Source organism: Lacerta agilis, chromosome 5 (genome assembly GCF_009819535.1).
Source record: "Lacerta agilis isolate rLacAgi1 chromosome 5, rLacAgi1.pri, whole genome shotgun sequence".
In the NCBI taxonomy this organism is placed as follows: domain Eukaryota; kingdom Metazoa; phylum Chordata; class Lepidosauria; order Squamata; family Lacertidae; genus Lacerta; species Lacerta agilis.
The window spans coordinates 12,648,932-12,668,529 of NC_046316.1; the positions used below are offsets into that span (position 1 = coordinate 12,648,932).

Genomic DNA, 19,598 nt, shown 5'->3' on the forward strand with positions numbered 1-19,598 from the left:
CTGAGTTACAGCCTCCTTTTATTCCAGTCTTCTGTTTCTTTGTCAGGTAGATGGTAAGGATGCATGAAGAGTCAAGCATCATGCAAGTGGGAGCTATTCTGAAATTCTTTCACAAAAAGGGTGGCCTGGGGGTACCCCCTTGCTTTTAAAATACTACAACCTGAAGCGATTGCTCACTTATTTTATGGTACAGAGATAGGGGGTGACAATGGAAGATGTAGTAGAGAACTGGAAATAAAGGAGAATACTGGTACATCTTTGCAGAGGTTGTTAGGACTTCCTCTGCTGCCTTTCGATCAGGCCATGGTAGGCTGGCCCTTGATCAAAGGTAGGGTGAAAATTTTGTTAGAGAAATAATAAAATTTCAGATGGGTGGCCAGTAAAACACTTGTGCTTTTCTTCGAGTAGTTTGGGAAATTGAGGTGTCATTATTCACAACCTATTACAAGTATATAATTTGCCAAATATTTTGGGACTGTCTAAAAATAAAAATAAAATGAGCTATGGAATAGGTTTCATGGTTAACCGGGAGATGACATGAGACCCTTTCAGCAACCTGAAGTTTCTTGGTGCCTTAAAAACAAAAACAGACCATCAAACTAGGTCTACAAACTAGGCCTTCTGCCATGCTGGATAAGACAGATATAAACAGGTCCTTGTTTCCCATTAAGATCCCTATATCCTTTTCACAGGTACTGCTCATAAGCCCCAGGTGTCTCCCATCTTAAATTTGTGCATCTGGTTCTTCCTGCCTAAGGTGCAGAACCTTACATTTTATTGAAATTCAGTTTGTTAGTTTGGGCCCAGTTCTCCAATCTGTTAAGGTCATTTTGAATTCTGATCCTGTCTTCTGCAACATTATCTACCCGCCCGCCCCCCCCCAGTCGTCTGCAAATTTGACGAGCATCCCCTCAATTCCTTCATCCATGTTGTTTATAAAGACGTTGAACAACAACAGGCCCAGGACAGAACCCTGCAACACCCCACTTGTCACTTTTTTCCAGGATGCTGAGGAACAATGAATGAGTTTGGTCAGTCAACTAACAACAAATCCACCTAACAGTTACTTCATCCAGCCCACATTTTACCAGCTTTTACACAAGAATAACATGGGGGTCTTTGTCAAAAGCCTTACTGAAATCAAGATGCACTATATATCCACAGCATTCCCCTGATCCACCAAGCTTGTAACTCCATCAAAAAAACAAATGAGATTCACCAATGGCAAATATAATAAAGTTTTGGTTCATGGTGGCAGAGCTGCTTGAGGAATACTGCCAATTCCAGTATGAACTAACTTGATCCACACACCCCAGAGTAACATACCGGTAAGCTTGTGATGCTGTTCTGTCTCAAAAAATGTAGCAAAATGCATATAAAAATTCATATTTAAGTATTGGTTTCACCTTTTCTTCCTTCCTTTTTGTTCTTGATATTCATTCTATTGCCATTGTGCCAGTTCTCTGTGCAGCATGGCAAAAGTCCCACCCTCTGCATCCCCTTGACCAAAACTATTGTCCATGTTCTGGTCGTCAACCACCTTTGAAACTACAATCTTCTCCTCTTTGGGTTGCCATCATCACAGCTCAATCCCAGCACCTCTTTGCAAAACACTGCGGTCAAAACCATTCACTGCTCTTGTCACTCAAACCATATATTCAAACGCCGTGCTAGATTCTGGTTCCTTTCCGCACACAGCACAAACCCTTACCTTTTTAAAATTAGAGTAGCCAGTGTGCTGCTTTCCCCTTTAAAATGCATGCAAGCTACAACCAGAAAAGGATTAGGCCCATTTTGCTGACAAGTGGCCTTTTTTAAAATTTACAGTTGTTTGTCCTTTCCATGGAATGGTGTACAAAAGGGGTTGGGAAACTTACCGGGCCTCAGGCCGGTTCCTCCAGCGCCGATCGTGCGGCGGGGCGGAGGAGCGCGTGCCCATATGTGTGTGCACACACTATTTCCGGCACACTTCCGGGTCAGCGGAGCACTCAGAAATAGCTTGTGCACATGTGCACGGCCTACGCCAACCCGGAAGTGCACCGGAAATTACACTTGCACATGTGCAAACGCTGTTTCTGCTGCACTTCTGGGTCGGCGGAGCACCAGAAGTAGCTTGTGCGCATGTGCTGTGCACCGGAAATGACGCTTGCACATGCGCACAAGCTACTTCCGGTGCTCTGCCGACCCGGAAGTGGGCAGCTGCATTGGTAAGAGTGGGCGGGGGGGGGGGGGCGAGGGCCAGATAATTAAGTCCCGCAAGCTGTATCTGGCCCACGGCCCGTAGTTTGGGGACGTCTGGTGTACAAGCACACTAGCCTGTATTTCTGTGCTGTATTCAAGCACAAAACCTAGCAGATTGGTGGATCTCTCAAATCCACATAAGGAGTATACAGTGGAACCTCGGGTTGCGGACGTAATCTGTGATGGAGACACGTCCGCAACCTGCAGCGTTAGTAACCTACAGCGTGATGCGATTTGGTGCTTCTGCTTATGCGCGAGCGGCGAAACCCAGAAGTAACCCTTTCCGGTACTTCCGGGTTTCCCATGGTCCGCAACCTGAAAACACGTAACCCGAAGCGTTTGTAACCCGAGGTACCACTGTACACATTTTTCTTATGTGCACAAGGAATTCAACATATGGTGGATCACGTAGTAGGGAAGAGAAAGAAGTTGAGCCATGCTTTACTAAGCTGCCAGGAGGCTGGCAGCATCTTCCCCAATACCCACCCCTTCAAGAAACCTTGAATGATTCCACTTCATTTTAAAAAAAAATTAAGCTCTTGGCCTTGGTAGGTCTGGATATCACACACTCTCTCTTGCCTTGTCATTCCCCCCCAGAAAACTTTGCCCACCCCTATCATAAACACACCATGAATCATTCATCTTTAACAGATTATGCAAATTGGGGGGACATAAAATCAATAATAATCAATAACTGCAGCCACTTAATTGCCAGCAAAGACATTTTTAAGAATGAGCATTATCTGCAGCCTTTTCTTGGGTAATGGCGCCATTAATCCAAACGTTGGATCCTGGCCTAAATGTAGCAGCATCCCTCCTCCACCGTTCCCCTCCCTGTCCTTCCCCACACCTCTTGAGTGTGCATTCTTAATTTCCAGCCTTTGCATTTCCTCTCATTACTGCTGGCACGCAACTCCCGAATGTTAATGGTTCTTGCTTTTTTTGTTACTCTGTGCCTGATTGAAAAGTCGCATACAGATTGAGATGTTAGTGTTAAACTGCCACCTGGGAACATCAAGCTGGGTCTGAAATGAACTTTTCTCCCTCGTAGAACCAGATGGATCAGCCAGGAGTGTTCCCGAGTGGGTCTGAGACTGTTCCAGGGCAGTGGAGTTGGGGGGGGGGGAGAGGAGGAAGAGAAACACTTCTACTCCAGCTTAGGGGATTCTTTGGCAAGAAACTACATCCTTTGCTTTGCTGAATCCCATTGGCTCACGCCCTGTATTCCAAACCATGGCTGCTCCTCAATATCCTTGAAAGTGCTCCGTCTATCATTCTATCTATGAATCAACACAGCTTCCGTGACACGTATTAATAAAACGGGATGGGAAGAGGGCATGCAAGTACAGTGGTGCCTCGCAAGATGAAATTAATTTGTTCCGCGAGTCGTTTTGTATTGCGAAAAATTCGTCTTGCGAAGCACGGTTTCCCCATAGGAATGCATTGAAATTTTCGTCTTGCGAAGCACGACCATAGAAAAATTCGTCTTGCGAGTCACCTAAAAAATTGCAAAACCCTTTCGTCTAGCGAGTTTTTCGTTGTGCGAGGTACCACTGTACTGTATTTTTCCGTGTATAACATGACCCCGTGTATAAGACAACCCCTATTTTGGGGGACCCCAAATTAAGGAAATGGGGTAGGGGATTGCCAAGAGTTGTTGAGCTTTTTTTGGGGGGGGGGTGTTGCCCACAATCGCTCACCCGCCTGACCGCCGCTGCCAATCACACGCCTCGCTGAAGCCACCAATCGTCTGCCAGCAGCTGCCATTCGCCCACCCAATTGCTGCAGCAGCAGCCAATCGCCAGTAGGCCTTGCCGCAGCCACCAATCACCCGCCCAATTGCCGCAGCAGCAGCCAATCATCAGCAGGCCTTGCCGCAGCCAACACTCATCCACCCAATCGCCGCTGACAATTTCCTGCTCGCGGCTGCCACCAGTTACCCGTCCCGTCCCCCTCTGCACTATCCGTGTATAAGACGACCCCCAATCTCAAACATTTTTTAATAATAAAAAAATTGTCTTATACACGGAAAAATACGGTAACTCCTGTGACTGGAATGTTACATGGGGAGGATTTGCATATGTAGCTAGCCAGTGCTTTTTTTCTATATAAAGTGTTTAGTGGTACTCTTATTTCCCTACTCATATTGAAAGACTGCCCCTCAATGAGGCCAAACTTAGATTCACAAAATGTTTAGGGGTATGCGTCCCCCTGCGCCCCCCAGGAAAAAAGCACTGTAGCTAGCTTATGATAAAATACGAGTCCACCACATATGGAAGAAGGTTCCTTCCTTCTCTTTATACTTCCAACATTTGTTATCTGATGTATGATACATTTTGGCAAGTTTTACCAGAGTTAAATACCATCTATACATCATTTTCATCATATTTTCTCTCAAAACAGTGCATGCAGTAAATTTTAAACCTTTCTTCCACAACCTTTCCCAATCTTTCATTATTATATTGTGCCCCAAGTCTTTGGCCCAGTCAATCATAACTGATTTCACTTGTTCATCTTTCGTATGCCACTGCAACAATGAATTGTACATTCTTTGATTTGTGGGATCTTTCCTACATTGATAATCCAAAGCATGTGTAATAATAATAATAATAATAATAATAATAATAATTTTATTTGTACCCAGCCCATCTGACTGGGTTACCCCAGCCACTCTGGGTGGGCTCCAATGTATATTTAAAATATGATAAAACATTACACATTGAAAAGCTTCCCTATACAGAGCTGCCTTCAGATATCTTCTAAAGGTTATATAGTTACTCATCTCCTTGACATCTGAAGGGAGGGTGTTCCACAGGGTAGGTGCTACTACAGAGAAGGCCCTTTGCCTGGTTCCCTGTAGCTTCACTTCTTACAATGAGGGAATCACCAGAAGGTCATTGGTGCTGGATCTCAGTGTCTGGGTTGAACGACGGGGGTGGAGATGCTCCTTCAGGTAAATTGGGCCCATACTCTCCTAGATCTACAGAAATCTAGATCTCTGTCATGACCGTGGAGTCAGGCTCCTCTTCTCTGGGGACTTAGGCTAGGGATTCAGAGTGGGAGAAGGAATCACCTTAAGTCCCGATACACATACTGCAACAGAAGCAAATGGAAGTCCATTGAACCAGAACCTCTCTGGCCCGAGGAGGTTCAGTTGCCCATCTCTGTCTTAAGGATTCCAGCTCAGATGCTCTAACAAAACCATAGCTTCCCCTTTTCTGTCACAATCAATGGCTGCCAAAGCAGGTTGGGGTGTTTAAATGAAGAGGCTTCCATTACAGAAGGCAGAGCTAAATACTTAGAAAGAGTTACAATTCCTATTTAAGCCTCTCTCTCAGGGCAACTACTGCTGAAACAATATCTGAGCTCTGCTCTGGTCTGAGCCCTGGAAGGTGCTGTCCAGGGTACCATTGAAGCCTTGCCTCCCTACTGCTGAGGCTATTGCTATCTCATCTAGACTAGGAATACAGTATGCTCTCCATTAATCCTGCTCTAGGGGCTTCTGTGAGTCCTCCTGAGGGAGAAGCCAGATGGATGCTGCTTTTCTGAAGCAGCCAGGGAGACATCTGATGAGACAGCACTGGAGTCATGTGGCCTAATCAATGTTGCTGAGAGGTGTCCTTCCTTCCAGTCAATTTCTTTAGCACTTCCAAAGGCAAAACAGCGGCTGTGCTTTTCCAGCAGCTTCAATGCACAAAATATGGACTACTCAGGATCACAATACCGTACCTCAAGGACTGCCTCTTTCCATATGAACCTACCCGGACCCTGAGATCATCTTCTGAGGCCCTCCTTCGTGTGCCTCCTCCTCGAGGTGGCAACACGAGAACGGGGCCTTCTCTGCAGTGACTCCCCATCTGTGGAATGCTCTCCCTAGGGAAGTTTGCCTGGCGCCTTCATTATACACCTTTAGGCGTCAGGCAAAAACGTTCCTTTTTAACCAGGCCTTTGGTTGACCCGATTTACATCCTATGCCCTTTTAAAATGTGTTTCTTTTGGCGGGGGGGGGGTGTGGCGGCGGTGGCGCTATTGGGTTGTTGTTTTTATTTTTATTAGGCATTTTGTGGTTTTATATCTTGATTTTATTCTGTGAACTGCCCTGAGGGGGGACCCCCCCCCCCAGGTATAGGGTGGAATATAAATTATATAAATACTATAGCCATGTCCATGCATTGGCCATTTAGTATTATATCATCACATTCCTGGCTTGTGTTTAGGTAAATATTCAATCGAACCAGGAAAAATATTGACAAGAATTCTTTTCTGTTTCGGCAGCATTTCCGTGAGCCTTGCCTAGGTCTCTTTATTGTGCCTTGCCAGGAGCCGAGAACTCTTCAGCGGCACAGGATGAGTACCCAACAGAAGTGAGCTTGAAAGAAGCCGTGTGGCCTGTCACCATGTCCACTCAGCCAGACTGGCTCTCCTGACAGTAATAACATGGGCTTTTTGCATCTGAACACACACAAAAAAGAAATTGCTGTGTTTCCTTTCCCTTTTCATTCTCCTCAAACAGCTATTCATCTCTTAACACCAGGTACAATTCGTAAAGGCAGAGGTTTCAGCTACAAGGAAAAGAAACAAACGAAAGCAAATCTTATCAGCTATTTTGAGGTGTTTCTAAGGAAAAAACTTTCAAAACTAAGCCTTTTCTGTTATTATGAGGGCAAATGCGATCTGAGCCTAGTTGCAAATCCCAGAGATGGGTGCCCTGCCTTTAAACATGGCTGAATTAATTTGTTGTTTAGATGGAATGTCCCTCCACACACCCCACCCCAATTGTTTACTATCCTAAAAAGGATCCTCTGATTTATTGGGTGGTTTTTAAAAACAAACACCATCTTAAACACCTTTTTTCTCACATAGGTGAGAATGCCTCTTCCAAGGCTGCGTCTTGTAGATCATGTGCATACACAAGCTTCTAAAAGCAAAGAACGCTTCTTGCTTCGGAATTTTTTTGTTTTTACCCATGTAGAAACAAGTGCAAAATTAATGCAAATGTTAATAAAGTCATACGGTTAATTAACTAAGCTATCTTTAATTGGGTGGCACGGATTCCTTTATATTCTCAGAGGCTCAGCACAGCAGAGGAGTCTGTTCTCCGTTCCCTCCCACTTTTCACCTACCTTCTCCCCTGGCTGCTACAGCAAGTAGGGTCCCTGGTGTTCCAAGCAGCTAGCTGGGGGAAAGAACTGGATGGGAAATGGGCAAGAGAAATCTCTCATTGCATGCAGGAATGTAAAGGTATGGCATCAATCTCTGGACTGCAGCCTGGCCACCCTGATCTGTATCATTAGAGTCTTCTCCCTGGTACTTTTAACACCATGCTTATAGGGTCTCTATAAAACCAGAGGCTTCTTGGGAGAACATTGGAAATGCTTCTGAATCAGGACACATTATTATTATTATTATTATTATTATTATTATTATTATTATTATTATTATTATTATTATTATTACATTCGTCCTGATAACCATGAGGCCTAAAAGCACCGCTCTTCGGGGGGGGGGGAAGCAAAATTGAGCTTCTTGCGGTTCTGAATAAATTGTTTCTACGAGAATAGCCATGTTCTGAGTTCTGCGTCCAGATCAAACATTGGGATTTTAACCGTAAAATGCTCATGATGCGCGCAGGCTGATTTTCGTTTTGAAATATTATTGACTGAATCTTTCAGTAAATTTCAGTGTCTAGATGCTTAAGAAGCAAGACCTTAACACAGAATAACAGGTGTCAAACCGCTTATTATTATTTTTGGGGGGGAACCCAAACAAATTAATCTTTCAAATAAAAAGTTCTTTCTTTTCATAACAACTGTGCGTGAGGGTAAAGGGGAAGCTGCTGGAACAAAAAAATCGTCCAAACCAGCATAGGACGTGACCATACGGGCGCAACCCCTCAAGGTCTATATTGCTTTTTTCAGTGACCTGTCCATTCGTTCTGCAGCCTGAGGTCTCAGCAGCTATTTCTCAGAAGGCAAATGGTTTGTTATCCCACTTTATCAGCCCTTGCCGGTCCCTCCTCTCCCACATCATGTGCCTTAGTTTACAAGAACATCAATGTCTTCAGCTACTTCACAGATTCCGGTGAAATCGCATTACCAGATCTGACCAATTCCCCCACCAATGAGGCAAATGTTGCCATGAGTGTTCACATGCACCCCATCCTTACAGCTTGCAAAGGGGTTCAACTATAGGCTAGCCTCTGAGTAAAACAAAAGCAACAATCTTTAATCCTTGGAGTCTTTTCAAGCACTAGACCCGCTCCTTGCAAGTGTTTCCACACTGGACAATCCTCAACTATGTGGGGACCAGCCCAATCAACCCCATATTACAGTGGTACCTTGGTTTACGAACTTAATCCGTTCCAGAAGTCCATTCTTAAACCAAAGCATTTTTAAACCAAGGCGTGCTTTCCCATAGCAGCAGGGGACTCAATTTACAAATGGAACACATTGAAACGAAACATGTTCTGCTTCCAAGGCAATGTTCACAAACCAAAACACCTACTTCCGGGTTTGCAGCGTTCTTACTCCAAGTTGTTCATAAACTAAGCTGTTCTTAAACCAAGGTACTATTAACACTTGTAGAAGCTTACCATAGATATAAATGCCAGGGCTACCCCAAGCCTGCCTAATGATGGCCTCCCAGGGAGCGGTTGGGCTGTGGACTAAACCACTGAGCCTCTTGGGCTTGCTGATCAGAAGGTTGGCAGTTCGAATCCACAAGACTGAGGTGAGCTCCCATTGCTCTGTCCCAGCTTCTGCCAACCTAGCAGTTCAAAAGCACACCAGCGCAAGTAGATAAATAGGTACTGCTGTGGTGGGAAGGTAAACGGCGTTTTCATGCGCTCTGGTTTCTGTCACAGTGTTCCGTTGTGCCAGAAGTAGTTTAGTCATGCTGGCCACATGACCTGGAAAAGCTGTCTGTGGACAAATGCCGGCTCCCTCAGCCAGAAAGCAAGATGAGTGCTGCAACACCATAGTCGCCTTTGACTGGACTTAACCGTCCAGGGGCCTTTTACCTTTAAACCTTTACTTCCGTATTACAGCCAATTTAGTTACTGTGGAGATTCTCGTAAGAGCTCTAAACAAAGCAGCTGAGGAAAACCTGGGATAGTTACATGCAGGTTACGAGAGAAAGAGTTAAATCTTTCCATATTGGAATGCCTCCCCTCATTTTAAAGTAACTTTAACAGAATACTGCACAGCTCTAGGTCTATTCACTCATTCGGCTATGTGCAAATGAATACATGGAGCAAGTTAAGAGAGATTGTGCTCTTTGACCCCTGCCCCCTGACCTATACACATTCACCTGAATGTGTGAACAGAGTCTATGCACCAACAAACTATGTGCCTAGTCTCAGGCTGTGGATTGGGGAGCCGGCAAAACACTAAGAGAAATGGTGCTGTAGCCATACTACTCACACATATTGTTTCCATTTGTTGTGTACAAACAGTCCACACATCCATCCATGTACAAATGAATGAGTGGACAACAATATCTCTATGTTACATCATAATCAATGTTATATTTTCACTCTACTTTTCAGACAAGGGTTAAAAATTCTCATCCTGCTTCCCAGAGGCACCTGGTTGGTCACTGTGGAAAAACAGGATGCTGAACTCAAAAGGCCTTTTTTTTTTTTTTATAAGAATTTATTGGCATTTTTCTATAACAACATATACCCACACCCACACCTACAATTAAACAAATGCAAAACACATAGAACAAATACAAACAGTGTCAAGTTTTCTTATTGCATCTTTCTAGGAAAAAAAAAAAAATTCTATTTCCGTATCTTGACTATTGACTTCCCCTGCCTTTTCACCTTCGAGTTTATATCCTAAGTCTATTTTATAACCATTTCTCCTAACAAAAAAAAAGAAGTTAAATTCAGTTGTATAATTACATTCAATTATATCTTCAACGTTTTACTAAAAATACATCACTACATCTTGATCTCAATCCTCTTATTCCATAAACATAATCCACTTAGATTTACTTTACTTATACTCCACCTCACTGATCTTCACAGCTTATTCGATCAAATCTATCTCTTCTATCCTTAAGATTGCTGCTAATAACATGATAACTTGAAATATCTCCTTTCATGTTCAAATAAAAAATATAACAGAAAATTGTTGACAGTATTCACCCTCCGATTTCAGTTTACCATATCAGGCTACCTTAAGTATTACTTAATACTTCACCCCACACCCCCTCTGTCCATTATTCTTCTCCTGGTGGTTTCAACACTAAACTTCCATGTAGCTTCCCTCTCCAAACGTCCACAGATCCAGGCACAGTCCAAACCTCTCCTTGCCACGAGTTCAGAGGTATCCATCTCATCATCTCTCAGCTTCTTCGGTTCTTTGTAACATTCCTTTTCTTCTTGTAAATACCTTAATTCTCTGTCCCTGGCCCCCGAGCTCACACCTCGGGGACTGGATATAAAAAATCTTGACGTCGCCTTGGGGCTGCCACCCCCAGAAAGCGAATTTCTTCTCCGAAGTAGCTCACTCATCAGCCCTCTCAGCTCCTTGGCAAGGGATTCTTCCAAAGTGTCAAAAGTTTTAAAAGCCTCCTCTGTGGGCAATTGGTTCCATTTCAGACCCCCACACAAGACTTTGACTTTTCTACAAAGCAATTCCACCTTCAAGGCAGTGAGTCTCTGTTCATCCGTTAATCCAGAGTTCAATACCAGTTCAAGGACGAAACCCAGCATACTGGCAGAGGAGGAGGAAGTGGGTGTCATATTTCTACTCCCCTCTTTGTTCGTCGCCATTTTCCTGAGCTGGAGCGCAAATACCGCAACTTTAAATGGAGATATTTTCCTCTAATTAGCTTCCCGAAAGAAAAGTTTGCCAGTCTCATGTGTCAATTTTAAATACATTATAGCCAGTTCTGTAGCAGCAATCACTCAGATTGGTTAGATTCTTGAGCTCGAAGGGAGGGAGGCAGGCTGCCCTTCTCCTTCCCCCCGGATCGTCCCAAAAGCACGATTTCACTCAAATTCTTTACTCACGACCACCGGGTTCCTTTAGCTCCATTCTTCACAGGTAGAACTTAGACGCTCACCGCGGGCTCTGTCGCCGCATTTGCATCCCGGTTGGGGCATGTCCCCGAAGCCCGGCTCCGGTTGTCCCTTCACCCCCACTCCCCCTTTACAGGGGGGCAGGGGAAGGGTTCGGAGCCTCCGCGGGCGCAGCCGGGGAGCCCAGGGTGCGGGACGCTCTTCCCGCACCCCAACCGGAGCCGCGCGCTGCGGTAGCGCGGCTCCTAACCCCCGGGATGGACAAGGCGCTTCGGACCCGAAGCAGCCTTCGACCACCCGGCGATGGCGTCGCCGCCGGAAGTCTCCTGAACTCAAAAGGCCTTTTATCCAGCAGGACTCTTCTTACATTTAGCACAGTGCTGGCAGCAGGCACTGAACGTAATATTAAAACAAGATACAGGCCCTGCTTCCAGACTTACAAACTAAAAATATCAGGAACGCAAGGGAGAGCAAGGGTAAAAAAAAGAAAAGAAGGGAGAGGAGGAAGATGAGTTTGACAATGCCGGGATGGAGTGGTGAGTTGTAAACAGACAGAATGGAGACAATATGTGAGTGAATCCGGCACAACGTGACACCACTGTCTACCTAGGCATCTCCAAAATGTAAAGCAGTGGATTAGGTCCCCTACTGTAATACAGTTTTGTGGAAGTGAGGACCATCCGTGGTAGAGCATCTGCTCTGCATGCAGAATATAATAAAACAACAACTTATTTATACCCCGCCAATCTGGCTGGTTTCCCCAGCCACTCAGGGCGGCTCCCAACAGAATATTAAAAAGACAATAGAACATCAAACATTAAAAACTTCCCTAAACAGGGCTGCCTTCAGGTGTCTTCTAAAAGCCAGACAGTTATTTATTTCCTTGACATCTGACGGGAGGGCATTCTACAGGACGGGCGCCACTACTGAGAAGGCCCTCTGCCTGGTTCCTGTAACCTCACTTCACTGGTTCCTGTAACTTCACCTCAGAGCTGGACCTCAGGGTCTGGGCAAAATGGTGGGGGTGGAGATGCTCCTTCAGGTATACTGGACCGAGGCCGTTTAGGGCTTTAAAGGTCAGCTCCAACACTTTGAATTGTGCTCGGAAACATACTGGCCGCCAGTGTAGGTCTTTCAGTAACAGTGTTATATGGTCCCAGCTGCTGTATCTAGCTGCTGCATTCTGGATTAGTTGTAGTTTCCGGGTCACCTTCAAAGGTAGCCCCACATAGAGCACATTGCAGTAGTCCTGGCAGGGAATAACTAGAGCATGCACCACTCTGGCGAGATAGTCTGCGGGCAGGTAGGGTCTCAGCCTGCGGACTAGATGGAGCTGGTAGATAGTTGCCCAGGACACAGAGTTGACCTGAATGGACAGTTGTGAGTCTATGGGCACACACTGGATTCAATCCCTAGTATCTCCAGGTAGGGATGGGAATTGTGCCCTGCCTAAAATCCTGGTCAGGGTAGACCAGATGAACCAATGGTCTGACTCGGTTCAAGTTTAGGAAGCAAACTTAAAACAGGGATCCAATGAGATTATAGAAATCAATCAAGTATCTTTAAAAGCCTGGGAGAAAAAGCAGACATAATCCAGCCCCTAAAAGAGAGTAATGACAGTGCCAGGTAAACTATTCAATTTCATGGCAATATGAACTACTGCTGGTGGTTTGTTTGTTTGTTTGTTTTTAAGTGAGGGACACCCCCAGTTCACTTTACACATTAAAAATGATCAAGATTAACCATAGATGAACACACACAGCACCCTCATTACAAGGCACGACAGCTAAGATGTCTTTAGAGAAACAAGAGAACAGGTTCTTGGTAAAGAAAAATACCCACCCCCAAACCCACTGAAAGACACCTTAAAATATAAGTGGATGGGGGTGGGGGGGAGAAAACCATAAACGGCAAGTATTTAAATCATTCAAAGTATAAAAACACTTGGTATTGTGAAATCTAAAAAAATACGAAGGAGAAACAGGAACGACGGGCCATTTCTTAAACGACTCTAGTTGTGAAATTCATGACTGGTGATGTTGGGTGGAGAAGGGACAGACACTAAGGCAGAAGACGAAACACCTATGTGCGTAGGGGGGGGTGCTCTTTGCTAACATCACTAACTTCTACTACTACACTAACCTCTACTACACCATTAGAATGCAACGAAATCAAACAATGTTTGCCGGAATACATATGTTCAGCCCACCACATGGCAGAAAATATGATCATGTTGTAATTAAGCTGGTTGTCTGTATTCACCCTTTCTCAGACAAAGGCAAGTTCATGAGAGTCTGCCCTTTACACTGCAACATGGAGAATGATCTTCATAAACCAAAACAGGCCCTCTTTTTCCAAGTTTACAAAACAAGCGGTGTTGCTCATTTACTCATTAGGACCTGCTAGAAATAGGGAGAGTGGAGTCAGCAGGTTACCTGAGGTTTGGGGTCTGCTATAGGTGAAATATTGTTTCTGCTTCCCACAGTGATTTATAACAGGAGGTATCAAGCCATGCAATTATTTGCCTAAAAGAGCAGGATTTCGGCTGTAAGGGGTAAGTGGTTTGAGGCGATGCAAGTCAAGTTCAGTTCAGCATCCACAAGGTTAAAGGTCCGGGCTGTCATGCATAAAGTATACTTTTGGCTCTTTCCTCACCACATAAGGCGCAAAAGTCCACTCCCGGCACACCTAGGTACAGCTAGTCAACATGAAAGGAAAAATTGTGGGTGGGTTTGTAATGAACTGATGTCAGCTTCCTGATGACACCTGACTGCAATCCGGGTGAGGGGGTAGCTTCTTCGAATTGCAATCTGGTTCAGCAAGTCCACTCACCCTCCCTGGCGAGGCAGAATTATGGGTCAGCAGTGGATGGCCCCACAAGGGGGCTCAGCTCGCTGGGATCCTGCCTGAACAGGTGAGGGGGTGGAAAGCGCCCCCGCACCTATCAGGAGCTGGATTCAAGCCTGGCTGCACAGTTGGCCAATGGTGGTCAGGCTTGGACGCCGGGCTGGCCTTGGGGGCAGACCTGATGAAGCAACCACCTGGTTTTCCTTGTCAGGTTGACCTGGCAGGTGGACCGGAACTTAGTGGTCACCCAGCGCATATGCCCAACCTCTTTCATTTGTATTCAATAAACCTGTGGCCTTATTTGATCCAAAGTCAAGTGTGTGCTGTCCTTATTCCATGCAGTCGGTCGGGGTGATGGGAGGCACAATGCCTTGGCATGCAGTTGTCTAGGTCAGGGGTGGCCAACTCCCAAGAGACTGCGATCTGCTTACAGAATTAAAAACTGGCAGTGATCTACCCCCGTTCTTTTGGGTTCAGGTCAAAGTTGTTGAGCGTTTTTTAAGGAGGAGGGAAACCCCGTTTTATAGGGGTTCAGGGCAAAGTTGTTGAGGTTTTTTTTAGGGAGCAGGAGAGCCCCATTTTAAAGGGTTTTTTGGGGGGAGGAGCATCTTCTCACCAACAAATCACTGGGAAATGAGTAAACTCTGTCTTCTGTTCTGCGACAATGGAGGGCGGGGCAAGGGGGCAGGACCAAATTCGATTTTACCAAAGATTTGGAAAAAGACCCAGCGATCGACCGCGATCTACCAAAACCTCCCGGGGACCTACCAGTAGATCGCGATCGACCTATTGGACATCCCTGGTCTAGGTCAACAATCCATTTGAGACGGAGATGTTAATTGTAACCTGAGGACCCAAGTTCTGCTTGAGGTCCCAGTCTCTGAAGCAGCAGCAGCAGCTTTGCGAATTGGGTTTGCTCCTGAATCCAACTTTCACATCAGGATCTACTCTGGAAGACCACACAGAGCATGCTTCCAGCCCAGATCATTAACTGCCAGTGGGCATCAACAGCACCCAACGCCTGTTTTCAAAGAAGCTATCTGGCGACTGGCTATTGTCTAGGCAAGGTGCCAATTCTTACCTCGGAACCTGAACACTTCTGGAAGCACGTGCTTCAATATGTCCTCCACCCTTCTAACAAATATACCTAGATCTAATTAGATGCTGCCTCCAAATGCCTGGCTATCAAAACCAGTAGTCCCAGGGTATGTTCAGTACCTGGGTGGGAGAGGTGACTGCCTGGACACCACATGTGCACTGCCTTGGTTTCCACGATTGAAGGAATGTGGGGATATCAATGGAAGAAAATAAAACAGTGGCCACAAAAATACAGGGCTCTCTCAGTTACAGCACATCTGCCCTCTTTCCCCAAGGCACAACCTTCTGGTACTTTGTTAAGACTATGGTTTCAAAAGCCCTTTTGGATGAGCTATGGTTTGGCAAGTTTTAGCTCAGTGCGGGCTGGCTTGATTTTATTGCTGAGTTTTGTGCTTTTTAAAAAAGTTTATAAAGTGTCCAAATGACTTCATTTGGTATCTTAACGTTTAGTTATTTATTCTGTGAGTCTACGGGGCCAAAAGGCAGGACGGGGATGAATCAAGCTGCCAATTGGGTTCAACTGGGAAATCAATGCTGTCCCTTCTCTCCCCCCCCCCCATCAGAGTCCTGCCTTCCTTCTTCCCATCTTTTTCAAGGTCCCTTTCCTTCGCCCTCTGTTTTGGGAGCACGCCGCGCGGTTTCGGGATAAATCGGAAGCGGGGCAATGACAATAGGAAAGGAAAGGATTTTGGCTCCGGCCTGTGAGCTCGCAACTTACCAGTCACTACAGGGTATGTCTGGGGTCCTGACACGTTGTTCCCCAGGTCTGGGTTAGCAGAGCTGGATAGACTTGACTTGACTTCATCAAGACCAGGGGTCAGAGCTGGGAGGGAGTACTCATTACCCTAGGGAAGAGAGAAAAGAAAGCTCTCTATTGACGGGCTGGAAGGAAGGGAACAGTGGGCAGATGGGAAGAGGGGGTGACCGTTAGGAAGAGGTGCAATGCGGTCCCTGCACAGATGGAAGCAAAGAAGAGGGGCACAAAGCAGAGGAAGGGCAAGCTCTGGCCAGCAAACACACACACACACCCATGCCTCTTGCCTATGAATTTCCTTTCCCCTTATTGGCCAGATTCTATTGGGTTTCCCCAGCAGATGCTACAAGATGGAGGTTTGGCTGGGAGAGCCCCCTACATTCTTTGAAAGGCAGATTCAGAAAACTTGACTGTTCTCTCCGCAGAGTGCGGAAAGGCGACTGCAGAGTGTGGGGAGAGGTTCTGCTAGGGGCAGAAAATGTTTGCATTGTGAGAAGGGTGGGATTTGCTTGCCGATCAGCTTGTCCCCACAGCCGTTCTTGGGCTCTCTCTCTCTCTCTCTCTCTCTCTCTCTCTCTCTCTCTATTTTTTATTTATTTTATTTATTTTAAAAGAGCTTCCTTTCTTGCTTCCCCCAACCCTTGTGCATTGGGGTATGAAATTGGGGTGGGGGCAGGCCACATGGCTAACAGAAGGGTGGGAGGGGGAGAACTCATTGCATTTGAAAAGGGTGTCCTGTCCAAAAGGCATTGGTAATTGCCTTTTTATTGTGGCAGCCTCCAAACCAGACACGGGAACCGGAGAGACTACAGGGGAGAGGGGGGGGGGAAGCAGGAAAAGTTGTTCTGATTAATATTACGTTAAATTAAAACTGATTTTCTGCTCTTTTTGCTTTGTTTTTTTCCCCCTGTCCCCGCTTTCCATGCCAGCTCCCAGCGAGCTGCCCTCCTCCTGCCGCCCTCCCTGGCCAGCCGCGATTGCCTAGTCATTTCCAATTCCTTCTTGTATTGATCTTCCTGTAGAAATCAGTTTTGTAATTAGCTGCAAATTAGGCTTTCTGCTGGGGGTGAGGCTGCCCCCTGATTTATCACTGGAGTAATTCGCTGTGATCGGAGAGAAATTAAAATGAACTCAATTAGGCTTTGGATTTGCTTTATGGGCCCCATTCAGAGTTTCTGGGGGAAGAATGACTGTGCTGGTGTTTAATAGTCTAATGAAAGTAAATAAAGGTTATTCATTGTAATAAACTCAGGGACTCGGGGATAGCAGGAGCCTAAAGCCAACCTCTCCTTCACTTTTCCATTGTTGGTTTACCGCTTGGGGCGATTTAAAAAAGACTTTTGATCTTTGTGTTAAAGGCAAACCGCTTGGGGGGATAAAAGGCAAGCCTGGGGGAGGCAGGTAAGGATGATGGAGGGACATTGCTTTCCAAAGCAGGGCTTGGGCTTGGCATCAAGCAAAGGGGAAATGCTCCATTCATTCTGGATAAGTCCTTAGCTTCTGCTGGCTGGGCTGAACTGAAAGAGGAGGAGTTCCTGCTGAACTATATCAAATCTGCATCCTCCCAGGTTGTGTCCTGTTTCTGACAAGGGCACAACCACCACCATCATCAGTTGGAAGATGGCACAAGGAAGCTCTGTTTGGCCGTTAGTAAACTCAAAAGAATTCTCTGTAAACTGAAGGATCTGTTAAATCAAAGGTGAGCATTTTAGTCAATGACACTCAGCCTCCTCAACCCTTCTTGCCTAAAGTTTGACATTTTTTAAAAAAAAAACAACAACAACACACCTCTCGTTTTTGCAACCTAACAGTCCTGTATTACTATGCACATTAACAGAATGAGAATTTACAGGTCCTCTGATAACTGTTCTGTAATATTAAAATAGAACTTGGGAGCCCATTTTTTTCTTTTCTCGGAGGATTAAAATAAAATAATGCTACAGATTGCGTCATGATTTTACAATAAATGTTTTATCTATTCATTATTTATTTTTGTGTGTGTGTGTGTGAGAGAGAGAGAGAGAGTGAGAGTGAGAGAGAACTACCCAGGAAATACTTATTGAAGGGTGGTATATAAATCAATTAAATATTTAATATTTAAAAACCCACTCCAAGGACTAGCCTTTAGACAATATCTATCTAAAGCTCTGTGCAAGAGATACTGTTTTTACACTCAGCTGTGACATCTCCTATTGGAGTTCCTACTTGAGGAAGGGAATTAACTGCCTGTGACCTTAATGAGAACAAAAATTACACTGATGTCTTATAGGTAATGTGCACAGAATCTGGTCAACTGAATCTTCCCAAATAGCCTTCGTTTGTGTATCCCAGATGGGAAAAATATAGACTGCTGCCGTCTTTAGGACACAACTGTTGAGCACAACAAGAGTGCATGTGTACAAATTTTGGGTGCGTCCTTACACGATCAAATAACCAAGTGGAAGGCGTGTGTGTTCACAAATGCTTAATGGCGTGTTTGAGTGGCTGTGATTGTCTGAAGAGCGTTGCAGGAAGTGCGCATTTCCCAAAGTGATATAAGCGTGGGTGTGAGTTACAGGCTGCTATCAACATTATCTTCCAAGGTGCCTCAAGGTGTACAAACAATACTATCGGAAAGCAGCATGTGTGTCTGTTTCCAAAAGGATGCAGAAAATAGTAGAAAACCAAGAACTCAGGCCACAATGATGATTCAATTGATTCAAGTTTTTCAAGTCTCTTATGAATAGATTTATTTCTTAAAGTTTATATACCAGGTGAAATTAATGTGCCAGGACAAGGCCCTGTTTCGGTGATTCTTCTTCAGCTAATAGAGTCTTAAAGTCGATGTGTACTGGTTGCTCCGAGTATATAAACTTCAAGAAATAAATCTATTCGTAAGAGACTTGAAAAACTTGAATCAACTGAATCATCATTGTGGCCCGAGTTCTTGTTTTTGTACTATTTTCTGCATCGCTTCCATCAAGAACTCCAACTTTTTTAGTTGTTTCCAAAAGGAGGTATGAAAAGAACCGATTTATTGGGGGGGAGCTACAGAAGACACAAGACATCTCTAGAAAATGTGCCTGCATGCTAGTATTTCTGCAGCACATTTCCATGTACCTTAAAGCACAACGTGTGCATACCAGCACCTTTCAAAAGTAAAGGAAGAAGTGTGCATGCACACGAAAGCTCATACCAAGAACAAACTCAGTTGGTCTCTAAGGTGCTACTGGAAAGAATTTTCTATTTTGTTTCAAAAGTAAGTTGGAGATGTGCTTCCTGTGTGCTTGGGTGTGTGAGCGTGCAGGCAGATTTTGTACAAGTGTGTGGTGACAACTGGGGAAGCAAATGATGCCTGCATGCCATGGACTCAAATGAGTTTTTTTGCCCGTTGTTCTTTCGAGACAGATGCAGATTTGACACACTTTAAAAGAGTGTGCGGACTCACAAAGAAAAGTATGCCAAGTGGGAGGGTGGGCACGTGAAAATGGGCACATCCTTTGCACATGCCTTACACCGCAAACTCATATCGGTTTCACGCCAATTTAACTGTCATGGCTTCCCCCACAGAATTCTGGGAATTGTAGTGTGAGGAGGGCATGAGAGCCTTGTTGAAAGGCTGTCCCTCCCCCCCTCACTACAGTTCCC

General features: G+C 45.2%; 1 protein-coding gene across 17 annotated transcripts in view; it reads right to left on the minus strand.

The window, feature by feature from the left end:
• The window catches only part of PAX2 (paired box 2), a 130,955-nt gene that overhangs the window by 15,227 nt on the left and 96,130 nt on the right, over positions 1 to 19,598 (minus strand). For all 17 annotated transcript variants that reach the window (XM_033148647.1, XM_033148656.1, XM_033148651.1 and 14 more), the window contains one exon: positions 15,936 to 16,062. In XM_033148647.1, coding sequence (XP_033004538.1) covers positions 15,936 to 16,062 — 127 coding nt within the window. The remainder of the gene's footprint in view (positions 1 to 15,935; positions 16,063 to 19,598) is intronic.